At 39.7% G+C, this 14310-nt stretch overlaps 1 protein-coding gene across 1 annotated transcript in view; it reads right to left on the reverse strand.

The window, feature by feature from the left end:
* Positions 1-14310, reverse strand: part of LOC103912291 (receptor-type tyrosine-protein phosphatase mu) — a gene marked incomplete at its 5' end in the record, with an annotated part of 55149 nt that overhangs the window by 11422 nt on the left and 29417 nt on the right. Inside the window, 6 exons of the mRNA XM_009318540.1 lie at positions 1202-1333; positions 3677-3850; positions 4336-4485; positions 5067-5202; positions 5503-5657; positions 10354-10470. Coding sequence (XP_009316815.1) covers positions 1202-1333; positions 3677-3850; positions 4336-4485; positions 5067-5202; positions 5503-5657; positions 10354-10470 — 864 coding nt within the window. The remainder of the gene's footprint in view (positions 1-1201; positions 1334-3676; positions 3851-4335; positions 4486-5066; positions 5203-5502; positions 5658-10353; positions 10471-14310) is intronic.

Genomic DNA, 14310 nt, shown 5'->3' on the forward strand with positions numbered 1-14310 from the left:
GCTAATAAATGCTTGAAATAGCCATGCCCTATTGTAAATTCAAAACACAGCCCACAAATTAAAATAACTCTGTTCAGCAGTCCCTAACAGTCTGACTCCCTTGAGTCTTTCCTTATTCACTCAGAAAATAATCTTAGACTCATGAATAAAAGTTTTGTCTTTCATTTCTGTTTTTCTCCCTGTAGACAGTTAAGGGCTTGGAATCAGAAATTCAGTCTTTAAAATAGTGTGTGGAATTCCTACACATTCCTTTGAAAGACAAAACGGAAGATTAGTATGTTTTACAAACAAATTCTTCATGTTAAAAAGAAATAGAAGGAAACATTTTGCTAAGTATGAACAATACTCAACAAAACTAAAAAGATTCTTGATCATATCAAGAATAAAAATGGCATGCAGTCTGCTGTAAAAAATAACAATTGCTCTTAACCAAGAATTAGCAAATATTTACATATTAAGAATCCAGATTACCACCACGTTATTCCAGCAGATGGCTGGTGCAGTTTGTTGGAACCAAGGAAATTGTATCTGTGTAAGAACTTGGAATTGCACAGTTGCGAGCCAGGCTCTAGGACACTTAGTGATTAATGCTAGTGATTAAATTGCCAAACCAGTAGGTATGATTTTCCAATTTTCTAAAGAACATGTTCAGCATGCACAACTCTTTTGTAAGGTAATTACATTCCCCCATACATTTTGTTGCCCTGTTTTCTCTTGCGAAGGATGCTTGGTCTCCAATCTTGTTTAGTTCCTACCTCCTTGCTAACAATGTCATTTTGTGCCAAACATAACACAGATTTTCACACTGGGAACACCTATCCCCTGGTAAGCAGACCAAGGTCGTTGCCCTGTTTCAGGCAGGCTAATGAATGGCTGTTGGCTTCTGTTTATGACTTTTGGCTATTATTAGTGTGTTTCAGACTTGAGTCAGAATTCTACAATCATCATTTTTGGTTTTTAGCAGCTCTTCCCAAAGCATGTTTTCTTATGAGAATAAATTACGGGTGCATGCACTTATGTGTGTGTGCATTAACATTTTGGTGGAGAAGCTGCTGGTGTACAAATCAATTTTTTAGTGTGTTAGTATTTAATGTTGTTTTATAAAACTGATTATGTCCTAAAGCTGTTCTGAAGCACACATGTGCTGAAATGCTGAGGCACTAGCACTCCCCTGTTGAATGGAGCAGTTTTCTGAACTTACTTGTGCTGGATCAACATCGTTCAGCATAACTATTGAAGTGCAGTGATAATCTAGGACCAGTCTCCAGAAATCTTTGACAGTATTTGGTAAGGGATGCTGCGTAACTATAAAAGCTGATGGTTGCTTGTAGCTCTGCAAAGAAATAACAAGAGATGGTGAGAAGAATGGTAAAAGACAAAAATCCGTTTAGCAGAATGCCAGTCATAGCCCCAAAACTTTGGGACTGAAAGCATTATTTCTATTTTCTATATAATTAATACATTGTTTTCAGCTCTTTCCCAAGATCTTATATGCTTCAAAGTTAATAAACTGCATTTGGTCAGAATATAACTTCTGCAGATGTTATACTTCTGAAACTTATTTTATGCCACAGGCATAGAGTAAAATTATCAGAGGTTTTTGCCTCCAATGCAACTTCTACAAAATTTTGAGCAACAGTTTTGGTTTGAGCTGTTAATGGACAGATTAATCTTGGCTGTCTGCCTAGCTTTTAATTTGAATGATGCCTGTGAAAGGAAATATCTAGTTATTTTTCAGAAATATTGTTGAAATTCTGGTCTATCTGACAGCAGTGAGGATACCCAGGGGATAAATTTCAGTGCCCTTTGGTTTTTTTTTAGTACCAGAGTATGTCGTTGACTGAGCTGTGGTGGAACTGTTCAATTGTGTAATTTTCAGTTATGTCCTCCTGAGTGTTGAAGGCCAATGTGGCCATATTGGGGCAATTCTTGGGAGGGGTTGCCATAACCTTCATTAAGGAGGGCAGGGAAGCCTCTACATGCTTTGAACTGAAGTATTTGTACTGCAACAGAGATACAATCTGATCAGCTATTTGCATCTTTCGTTCAGAGACAGTCACTGAAGAGACCACAGAAAATGAATCCAATGTATTTTGGGGTACAGATGAAGACATGCAAGACTTCAGTGCTTTGTTTTGGTTTCAGAAAACTGCAACCAGCAGGTATCGATGCTGCTGGTACATCAGTGAGCTGCCTTCCATCCTGCTGGTCCTGTCTTGCTGGAAGTTGCATGCAGATGAGAGATGCTCGAAGGGCTCTCCATTACTCCTTCACTTAGAAGCCCCAGCAGTTTTTTTGGGAAAATCGTTCTCAAACTCATTTGCTACTGAATAATGAAAATTATGCTTGCTATCCCTTTTGCTTGAAGTGAGCTTTAAAGGTTTACATGAAGTGATCCAGCTGCATCTCAACAGATGCAAGTGGAGAGGGTGAAATGCATCATATTGCCTGCTGGAGACCAAGAGTTTAGAGAGAGGTACAAATGTCTGCTCTTGTCTGTCAGTGCAGGGATATTGCAGGAGCCTGGCAAGGGTGTTTGGGTGGAAAGTGACCGAAATCACCTCCTCCCTTGGAGCCTTTTGCCCAGGCACACTTTTGGATCCAGCCCATTGTATCAACAGTGAAGAAGGGAAGCATTTTCAAAGCAAATATTGAGGCACTGCTCTTTCTGAGCAGTACTTAATTTACAGAACAAAACAGTACTGAACTCTCCGGCAAAGAAGACAATGTAATGGCAAGATTGTAAATTACAGATCAAGGAAGCTCCATTCCAATATGAAATGTTGTTGACCTACTGTGAGAACCTAGAGAAGTCACTTAAACTTTTGTTCTCAGTTTCTCTACATAGATAAACATAAAGATAATACATTTACCTTTTCACAGGAGTGTTTTGAACTTAGGCTTATTTTAGGAAAATGCTCTGAGAACTTGAAAGGAGAGAAATGCAAAAACTGCTATAAACTGTTATTACTCTAGCTTCACTTTTCAAAAAGACCATTTATAATGTGTTCATTCTTTGCTAACCTCTGTTTTCTTGTTGTTTATGTGTTTGACAACCGTAATTACTATAGCTCTAAATTGTCAAAGATAGGCTATAAATATCTACAGACTGCAAAGGCAGTTTAAGTGTCTTTTTACTGATATTCTATTAGCGGGATTAGAATTACCATAGATGCATTAGAAAAAAAAATCCACACACACATGAAGAGGAACCATTCATTCAAACAGAAATAAATGGAGAGACTGAAGTAATGGCTTGTGTACTATCTTGTGCTGACAGACGATTTTTTTTTTTGTTAATTACTGTTTAAATTAGAAACAAAGGGAACTGAAATATTGCTGCAAACCTTATTATCCTATTTAACTGCCTTCGTGTCTTAATAGGTAACTCTTTTTTTCCCAGGCCAGATGGTTAAAAATTCAAGCACTAGGGAGAAATCCAGACACATTTAATTTACCAAAACTCCCTGACTTGCTCTCTGAGCATGGCTTTGGAACCTTGCCTGTGACATAACGTATGTGGGATCCTAAATGTACTTGGGAGTTTAAAGATTTTGTGCCATGTTTTTGGAAAACAAGCTAGAAGTCTTCTTATGCTGACTCCACTTTCCAGCATTGCTCAGTTTGGAGGGCTGCTTATTCCCTTTTTATTATTAATGATGTAGTGGAGACTTACATCCATCAGTGCAGCATTAATGTAGTTACTGCTCTCTCCATCTATCGTTATGAGGAAAGGCAGGCATCTGTCTGGAGGCAGAACATCCATACAGCGATTCTTTTCATGATTTCGTGGTAAAAGTGCTATGCTGCAGTCTTCTACACGCAGTGTCGGAGTCACCATATTTAAAGTCTTTCAAAAAGAGTAAACAATACAACAGAAAAATTAACACAGCAGTGAAAGCATCCCAAAATATTTAAGAATAGATCAGCTCAGCATTCAGTTTCAGTGGGAATCAATATGCAGACAAATGAAAACACATCACAGTCAGCAGGGTTTGGAAGCAAAAAATCCTGGAAGCGTACAGATCTGAAAAATAACCTCAAAGATAGCTGCAGAGTAACCTGCCTTCTGGAGAAAGGACAGTGGAAGGAATCGATATACTTCCCTTGAGTAAAAAGAAGATTTTACTGCTACCCTATTGCATTCTTTTATGATTTAGCATAATTCAATAGCAATTAGTGACATATTATTTTCCCTTTTTTTGCAGTCTTTCCCTCCCAGGCCTGGTCCAAAATTCACTGACTTCTTTAATACCTAAATAAGCAAGCACTTAAGGAGAAGTCTTTAGCATAGCTGAACTGTATAACTTCTAGGTACTGCTAGCCACAACTTACCCTAAATTCCTCTTTGATCTGGCTGGAGTTAGTCTGAGGATCCAGTTTATTCATTTCATAGTAAACAGACCTAACTTGAGAAGCTGGAATAGATGTGTCCCCACAAAGACAGGCTTCCAGGATAGCATCATGGATGAATACATACTGTTCCTGGTAAAGCAATTAAAATAATTACTGACAGAGAGAGCATACGCTCCTAGTATTTTGGTAAATAAAAAATAACAACTAATATGGTTGCCACTAATTCTCTCTGACTTTACTGTCTCTGAAGCAAGACCAGTTCACAAAACAACAGCAGTTCACAAAACTTTATCCCACTCATTTAGAAGTTAATATAGGATTGACTCGAACTAGTTACAAGTACAAAGAGAAGTGCAGTAACACTCCATAATAAAACTTGGAATGTTTCTGGTTTCTTCATTCCTCCTCACAGTTCTGTAGGTGCTATCACATAACAGCCTCAACAAGATGTACCCCAGAATGAATCCTCCCTGGAGAGGAAACACGATTTTCTTCTTTTTTTAGAAAACCATTGCAAACTTTAAGTGAGGCATAACTGGGCACTTGTTTGGGCAGCGGTTCTTCAAGTTTGTGTGTGGATTATTTTCTGCATATGACTAAATAAACTACCTTCTGGATGGTGCCTACCACGAAGGGGCTCTACTTTTATGGGCTAGAAGAATACTTTTTCTTGCAAAGTGTAAGGCACTATTCCAGTAGATTAACAATACCTCAGTCTGCACCATGTTAACTCTCCGAGATCGAAGCTCTCTCACGCAATTGTATATGTCTACAACGCCTTCTCTTTCTGCCATATCTAGCATGATGTCAATAACAATGAAGCACCCAGTTCTGCCAGCACCAGCACTAAAGTAAAAGAAGAGCACAGTTAATGTTCAGCAGTGTATTGGAAAATGTAAAGTGCAAGGGTTCATCTTGCAGGTGCTTGATCAGTGGGGATGATTACTGAAATTAAGTCTTGCATTCAGGCATTTGCAGAACTTCAGACTCAGTTTTGCCATTCTTGTTGATATTTTAGATAAAGTTTTTGTGGGTAGAGCTCCAGTGGCTTCAGCAACCTGTGTGGGGATGATGCAGTACAGGAGAAGCAAAAGTAGGTTCTGAGTTTAGTGGACAACGCAACAGAGGGATTTCTGTTCTACCCACCTGCAGTGAACAACCAGAGGTCCAGCATTTGGTGGGCTCTTGGATTTGACCTGTCGTACAAATCCCAGCAGGCCTGTTGCATGGTACGGTACACCGTGGTCTGGCCAGCCAGTGAAGTGAAACTGCCGAATTTCTCGAATCTCATGAGCACCTCTCTATTGAAAAGATAAGGGTTGAAAAAGAAAAACAAGCTGGAATGTGAAAGAAATTGGATGAGAGACATCGTAGGAATGTAACTTCAAAAGCCTGAGCCTTGCCGAAAAACATCCACCCCCTACCAATACCCGTATCTGTACAGACTGTTGGAGAGCTTTTTCATAGCAGGAGAGCAAGTTCAAAGGTTACATATCAACTGGTTTCAAAGCCTTACAACAAAACTGAGTAACTGAGCACTAGATTGGTTAGAAACTTTTAGCAACAAGATAGACGCTCATCTCTATATTTAAGCACTAGGTTGCTTTGAAAGATGTATGCCATGATCACAGAACAGGTCAGCAGCAAGGCTGTGAACATATAGCACAGATGACATTTTTTTCCCACTGCTCTCCACAGGAGTTTTGCTGCTGATTTCAGGGAACTACAATTTCAGCATAATTTTCCTTATCATTTGTCTCCTTCATTGGTCTGAAAGAAACGGCTGAATAGTAAGAAACCTTTCTGCACCTCCAATCATAGGGGCTGCATTTGTAGCCCTCCACATGCTCACCCTTCAAGTGATTTGCCACAGTCTACAAGCATGTGGATATGGCAAGACAGGTATGAATGAGAAGCCGATTGTATAAGTAATTGCCCATGTGACTTTCTGGAGCAGTCTGGATATTAGAGGTGTGTATGCTAAGTTTGATTTTCTTAGTGCTTGTATTTCCCCTTCCCCCTCTAAAAATGTAGCTGCAAGTATTTCTCATTAGAAATCCACAGACCAGAGGCCATCATACATATTTCATAAGCAAACAGCAAAATTATGACATATCATGTCTAGGCTGGACTAAATGTCAGTGATATTAATAACTGGTGGTTTACAGTTTTTCTTCTTAAAGATGTATTTCCTGTCTTGAGCTGGTTTGCATATAAAAGGTCTAATTCTTTTTGCATAATGAAGTAATATAAACTTCCTAATTTATTGCTAGTATGCAAGCTAAAATAGTCTGTGATTTTCAGTGACTGAGAAATTTTGGCTGTGCCAGTGCTACGTGACTGGAGTGGTCTTGGTGTATCTCGGATACACGCTGATGCTCTGACAGCTCAGGCTGGGGGTCTGTGGAGACCAGGCACCTGCTCAGAGGAATATCCACACTCATCTCCCTCGGAAACTGCGACACAAGAAGGCAGGCAAGGGAGAAGATGAAGAGCATATGTGACACTGGTGTAGTCTGAGGAGATCACACCCTTGCAACAGAAATGACCTTATATCCTAAAAACCGATTTTAAAACATATTAAAACCCAGGAATAGACAAAGTAATTTGCATTTTAAGACAGTCTAGCAAACACATTGAAATACAATTTGGTCTCTGTACTCTGGGGATTTTAGAGTGTGTTAGTTAACACATCTTTTTGCTACTGCAAGCAAGGCCTCCAACTCCATAAATAGCTGTGCGTAGGTGGGGTATCCATGTCCCAAACACTTTTATAGTGCTCCTAACAACTGCCCACAATCCCCCAAAAAACAAAGATCCCATACAAAAAGCAATACCATGACTACACAAACTGAGGACTGAAACAAGTACCCCACACAAATTCTTCATGCTGTACGCAGCCTTGATTTTCAAGCAATTTACAAAAAGTAAACTGCCCCTCCAAAATAATGTGCCCAGCTCTTGCACAGATCAGGATATGTCCTGTGTATCTTGTGCATTAGTTTTGAAAATGCTGTTTGTCATGCTGACTGCATTTTTGTCTATCATTGGTAATGCTCAGCGACTTAGAAAAGATTTTGCATATAGGGTACTTTTATAATGAGTTTGCTTATTATACCTACAAAAGAATGATTTTCATGTCTGTAGCTTCCCTGCTGGTTTCTAAACCCAAAATAGCAACACAACTGCATGAATCATAAAAGCATATGCTCAGCTTGGAAAGGCTGTATTTTTTAGTTTTTCTTTCAGCTGAAACAAACAGAAAATGGTGTACATTGCTAACAAACCCTAGGATGTAACAAAATGTAGACCCTAATCCTACAAATACTTATGGTGCTGCTGTATGTTATTATCTGAGTAATTCATCTGAGTTAACTGTTGTGCTGTAAAGGAACTGCTCCAAAGGAACTGCTTATGCACACAATGTAAAGCGTATCTAGGAAGTGGTCTTCAGAATCAGAGTGTAATTTTGTGTTCAATTTTCTTAGCATTATCCCCCTACTCCTCAATAATTACCAAATAGCCATTTTAGAAAAATAAAAATAAGCGATCAATTTATCTCCAAACAAATCAACTTCTAAATTGTATTTTAGGAGCATGTATGAGATGTTCATCCACAAATAGAAAAATGGTCAGAAGGGACCTCTGGAGGTCTCCAGTCCAACCTCCCAATCAGAGAGGGTCTAAGGCCAACACTAGATCAGGTCACCAGCGGCTCTGTCCAGCTGAGCCCTGATGACCTCCAAGAATGGAGATTCCACAACTTCTGGGTAACCTGCTTTAGCGCTGCACTACCCTCCTCCTGAAGGAGCTTTTCCAGTGCAAGCCTTCCATGCTGCAACTTCTTGGCCATTGCCCCCTGTTTTACCATCCGTTACCATGGAGAAGAATGAGGAGAATTTGGCGCCCCTGATTTTCTAAACATCTTTGAGGTAGTTGCAGACTGCAGCTAGATCCTCCTTACCCCTGCTCCTCATCTCTACCACACCGAACAAGGCCAGCTCTCTTAACCTCCCTTGCAGCTCATATGTCCTACATCCATAATCATCTTGGATGTCAGCTGTGGTCCCAGGATGTCACAGCCTGTACAGACACATGGGGTTAGTCCACCTAAGGTGCAGGACGTTGCATTTTTCCTTGTTGAATTACTAAAGTTTCTGTCGGCCAAATCTTCAATTCCTTTGGAACTGTGGCTCCAATGTTCAGCGTTTCAACACCACCCTTCACTTAGTATTATCTGCAGATTTGGTTAGGGTGCAGTCTGTCTCATCATGCAGCTTGTCTTGGAGAGGCTGAAAAGTATCAGTCCCAGCAGATCAGAAATATAAACTTGAGAGAATTATGGTGAAAGAGATGTACAGACTTGACCTTCCAGTACCATTGGAAGAGTTAAAAAATACAGAAAATAGGGTAGAAACAAATGTACTTTACTCAAACTACACTGACATTGCTTTTAGAGGCTTACTGAAAAACTACCAACTATTAAAAAGCAGTGTCTAAATGAAATCTTTTCAGATGGAGGTTTTTTTTTAAGAAATAAAATGTTTAGTGCCTTTTATCTCTATCTGTTCTAATGCACTTATTCAAGACAGTTTGGTTATGATCAACTGTAAAATCCTCTAGGTCTTTTTTTCCAGTCCCAGTTAAGAAGTGAAAAGCTAACATCAAAGCATGGGCTTAAAATTTGCAGAATAGAAGCCAACCAGTGCTTCATCTACTTCAAAGTGTAGCCACCGTTTCTCATCTGTTTATTAAAAATACCTAAATGCAAGGAAACAACAGGCTTGAACGAATTCAATGTACAATATGTATAGTCGTAAACACGATACAATATTTCAGTTCATTCAAACTGCATAATTCTGTTATCATTACCTTCAGGTTGCTGTATTGATGCATATTTAAGTATTAGATTGAAGAATAAACCAGGAAAGAAACTAATTCCTTTGTTACTGTGGATGTATGTGCAGAGACCCTGTTGGGCCATCTTTTTGGCAGTTTCATCTACCTGGGTGCAGGATTCTCCGATGCTACAGATTATGTTCTTCAAAACCATAATTGAATACTATTTCATCATTAGAGAGAACCTCTGTATCACAGGTACTGCAACTAAATCAAAAGGAGTTTTCTAAGCTAATTAGTTGAAAATCTACTCATGGAAATAGCGGAGAACATACTTCAGTGCGCCATTAGGAATGTCAAGTCTTACAAACAGGCCCTTTCCTCGTTGTTCTGCAACTCAAATGAGTCTTGATACATACAATTAGAACACTTCTGTTCTTTAATGAATAAAACCCCTGAATTGACACAAAATGCATGACACAACTTCAGCATTGACTGACCCTGCTTGTTCTCACTTTCAGTAAGTACCTTATTTGTTAATTGTATGTTGTCCATACATTGTAAGCTGTTTGGGAGAGCTAAAAGATCTAGTAAGCATCAAACAAATTCATGGCATTATTCTAGTAACAGTAATACAACACGCTGATTGGAACTCTCCCTATAAAGACAGATTCCACATGAAAAGTGAAATTGCCTTGACAAGAAAATTAGTTTGTTTCAACTACGTCTCTGCAGAGCAGGAACACGCCGGCCCAACAGATAACAGTATTCTCCACCATGGACTTCTGAATAATGGTGCATGCAGCCTCTGGTACAGACAGAAAATTATTGTGGGGAACATAAGATGGGAAAACAGCACGAATGTGTTTTTCAATTGATCGCTGGGAGGGAGGCTTCGATTTCTCCGAGGCAAGGAACATCACTTTTTCTAACTCAGGCAGGGGCCAACAGTGATGGAAAGCGCAGAAAAGTTGCTGCATTTAAAGGAAAACACAGTTTACCATAAGAGGGCGGTAGTCCTTTACCCAAAAAATAGCTACAAAACAGCTACAAAACCGGGATGTCAGTCAAAAGATTTAACTTTCCCATGTTGAATCTGTATATAAGTTACTTAGGCAGATACCACTGTATTTAAGAAAACTGGATTTGGAAACTTACCTTTTCTACTGCAAATGTTCGAATCACATATTCAGCCAGGAGCTCTGTTTCTATTAGGGTAACTTTAATGTCTTTATATATCTCTGTGTCATCTGGCCAGTATTTGCAGCATTTGACCTTTTAAAAATAGAAAAGAAATTAAGGTTCATTTAGTTTAGAAGGTTCATACTGAATCTATTCTGTATTCTGTGCAACGATTTCTGTTTTAAAATGCAATCACGCGCAAAACAGTCACATTTCCTACACATGGAAATGATTAATGTTTAAAGGACATTGCCTCTTCTTTTTTTAAGACATCTCAGAGTTGCAGGTGAGATTTGTGTTGTGGTTAGTAAAGAAAGGCAAATTTGTACAGAGCACAAGGGCTATTTATACCCTGCACAACTCAGTTACAGTAACTGTTCATTTCCTGTGTTTTCCAACGCAGGGTGTGCCCAGAAGGGACAGCTACCACCAGAAGGTTTTTTCCCCAACCTCTAGTTGGTGATTTGTCTCAAAAATATCTTCCTACCTTCTAAAATGAAAATGTGTTTTTCAGACAGGAAGGATCTTCTCTACTGTTAGAAGAGTATCTGTTTTATCAGATTAACTTTTCAAAGGAGCTGATGAGGGGTCAAATGGCAAAACTCAACATTTGAAGTCAAGAGATGAGATGTATGTCTGGGCTTTAACACCAATTCACTAGATGACCCCAAACACTATGGGTGGGATTCATCTCACTGAGTTCAAACTAAGCTGAGTAGGATGAACGCCTTCTAGAGGTGCCTTTATTTTTGTTAACTATGAAAAGAGTCCAGATGAATGCCTTCGCCTGGATGTTTGCTTCTTGATGGCTAAGGTTAAGTGAAATTAATTACTCTTTCTTCCATAGTGATTTCACTTGGCTTCTGGAGCTGTGCATTCTTGGCAAATTTATCCTGGGATATGGAGACGGCAAGAAGGTGGGTGTTGTGAACTGCATTTCAGATTTTCTGAGCCCTGGTGTGGCCTAGATGGGACGGACTTCACAGTATTCAACGTATTCAAACATGCACTATTATTCTGCTATTTTTTAAAGTGGGTCATTGTGGGGACTGTATATGACGATGCAGATAGCTGACAGACTTAAGAATTTTCTCCTCCTTCCCATTTGTGTGGACAAGGCAGTGGGTGGGGAAGCTAACACATTACTTACATATCTCGGTTTTATTCTGCTCTATCACGGTAATAGCTATGCTATCACCACTGCATCTGGCCATCGTCCAGTAGTGCAGTACGTGCTAGCAGTAGCATCTGTTACACATCTGCTGCATGGAATGGTTTCTCTCTTTCTCTCACCGAAGGGAAAATTTAAAACAGATCTTTTAATACATGTAAATCTACTGGTTTACTTAAATATACACTTAAATGGGTTGGGTAAAAAACCCAAACACTTCAAATATTCAATGGAAAACTGATACAAAAATAAAAAAAAAAATTAAACTTCACAACTCTTAGAGTTTTTCTCAAACCCATTTTCATGCCAAAATATTTGGATTACTATCATGTCTAGTCTTGAGCAAAAGGTAAAACTGAAGGATGTGTGTGTAAGCATACAGTGAAAACTGCAAAGCATGATTCAAATGATTTATTTATTCAAATTCCAGGTTCAGTATCTAAAGAATTACGCAGAGAGTCAAACCTTGTCCTGTCAGGCAGAAGAAAATACTGTCCTCAGAATTTGTTTCTAGTGACGTAGCTGATAATCACGTACAACCCCTCTTTACTGTCTGGACAGAAGAGAGGTCTTGCCACACCAAAGTGGTAAAAACAGCTGATAAAATAAAAAGTTTGTCACGGCAGGGTCAGTAGTTCTGATCCTTTTTCTGACTCTTTCGCAGGATAAAATTTAAACCTGAATAGAATGGAGTTAAAGGTCTGGAAAAACACAGCCCCACATCAGGAGCCTCAGAGAAAAAGAGTAGCCTGGTCGTAAGCCCTGGCTCCCGGCCACAAAATCATACAAGCACCCTAACAGCTTATTCCCGCTTACACAGCTGATGGAAAGCCCTAGAGCAGAGCTGAAGCTCAGGTAGCTATAAGCAGGTTTTTATTTATTTCGCTATGCTTGTCTTCAGACCTAGTAACCGCATTAGTATTGGCTGAGAAAAATTCTTTATATTCTTCACATTTCATCAGGTATTAAGCATGGTTTCAGGACAACTGGCAAACACCAGGTTTTACAGTTCCCTTCCATAGCGAGAGGCTTGGAGCTGGGACACTGGACAGTCCTTGCAGTGCCTAGCACTCCTGCACCAGGGCAAGGGTAGCAAGATGGCTCCTTCCACCACGCTCACCAGCCAGCAAGCTGACAGGGCATCAGTGTGGATGAGAAGGTTGCCACCAGCCAACGGCCAAGCCGAGGGACAACCCCAGGGTGCCTAAACTGCAGGATCTCTGGCAAACGCATATTCATCTCCAAAGCATATCTATCAGCTATAAGCAATGAACAACCATCTCAAAAGCATTAAATGTCGCTGCAGGCAGTTTAGTAGTTGCTCCTATCTATCTACTGTTGCATCTACTTGATATTGATTCAGATCTTATCTTGTTTGGATGTATTTCCAAAAACCCTCTGATAGAAACTAAGTGAAAAACATTGAATGCTCATTGTTTTCTCTGTGTTGTTAAAATAATCCAGAAAATTCACATTATTCAAATCCCTTAGGCCAGCAAACTGACCCTTTCATAGTCATTGCCGGGAACTCTCTGAAACAGGGTTTTTCTACCTATGGCTAAGATAATTTTTTGACTCTCCATGCAGAATAAGGTATTTCACACTACCTCCAGACTGGAGCAGCCCACTGACAACCCCATCCCTGGAGCCGATTCCCTTTTCCTGCCTGTTCATTTATCCTTTCCATAGGTGGAACCTGAACCACACAAAGGTGGCCAATGCACATAGGAAGGGAGCAGCTGCAGTGATGATCCTAGTCACAGCACTACTGATCAGCACGTCTCTTTGTTGTTAACTTTAGCCTTGTTTCTTTCTGATGGGTGCCTGCCATCCTCAAAACAGCTCTAGTTTAGTAAAATAAACAATCGGGGAAAAAAATCCCAACCCTGACTGAATTAAATCGCTCAGCCTTGAAGGAAAACATGCCTGTTTCTAACTTGGTAAGTCTAGACAGTCTGGATTATGACTAAGATCTAAGGGACATTTAGAAAGACCAATTTAGAAGAGCACAGTCCCCACCTTCTTATGCCTCAACTGTTGGATTTGCTTCCACTCTTTTTTTAAACCTTATTTAAGATGATCCAGTGGAATGAATAGGGAAGCACTGGGGGATGTTGCACAGAAGTTATAGCCTTTTGTGCCTCATGCAGCTTGGGCCTGCTGGGGATTTCTTACTCTGCTTCACAGGGGATTTTGGGCATGGAGCAGATTGGAGCTGAGCAGAAGGATCCATGACAACACAATTTCCTGAAAACTCTCCCAAGTGGAACAGGGGCTGTAGCAGCTGTGGGAACAGTGCCAGAGATGCAGTCAGAGCCACAGACCAACATTAAATGATTCACTCACTGGGAGGGGAAAAAAAAACCCAAACTTTTTTTTTTTAATTCAGGCTTTTTTCCTACTTTTGGCTCTTGTTCTGCAATGCTGCTGCACGTGCTGAGCTCTAGACATGGGAACTCTGTGGACTCCTGATGAGCCAAAAGTTAAGTAAATGCTTAAAGACCAGTCTCCCATCTCCTCCAGGACCTGTCAAATAAATGCAAAGGTGTCTTAAAGACAGAAGTAGATTAAATAGTGTAAATCAAAATCACACTCCTAAATGTTTATTGGATCAGGGCCTTTATTTGTACAAGGAAAGACAATTGCAACAAAATAGAATATGGTTTTACTCATCAAATATGAGAAACACTGCTGGTAACATATGCTTGTTCATTTTTTCTTTCTAGCATAGCTTTAGCTACTGTGACTTGATGAATCTCTTT

Source organism: Pygoscelis adeliae, unplaced genomic scaffold (assembly GCF_000699105.1).
Source record: "Pygoscelis adeliae isolate BGI_AS28 unplaced genomic scaffold, ASM69910v1 Scaffold42, whole genome shotgun sequence".
NCBI classification, from domain to species: Eukaryota; Metazoa; Chordata; class Aves; order Sphenisciformes; family Spheniscidae; genus Pygoscelis; species Pygoscelis adeliae.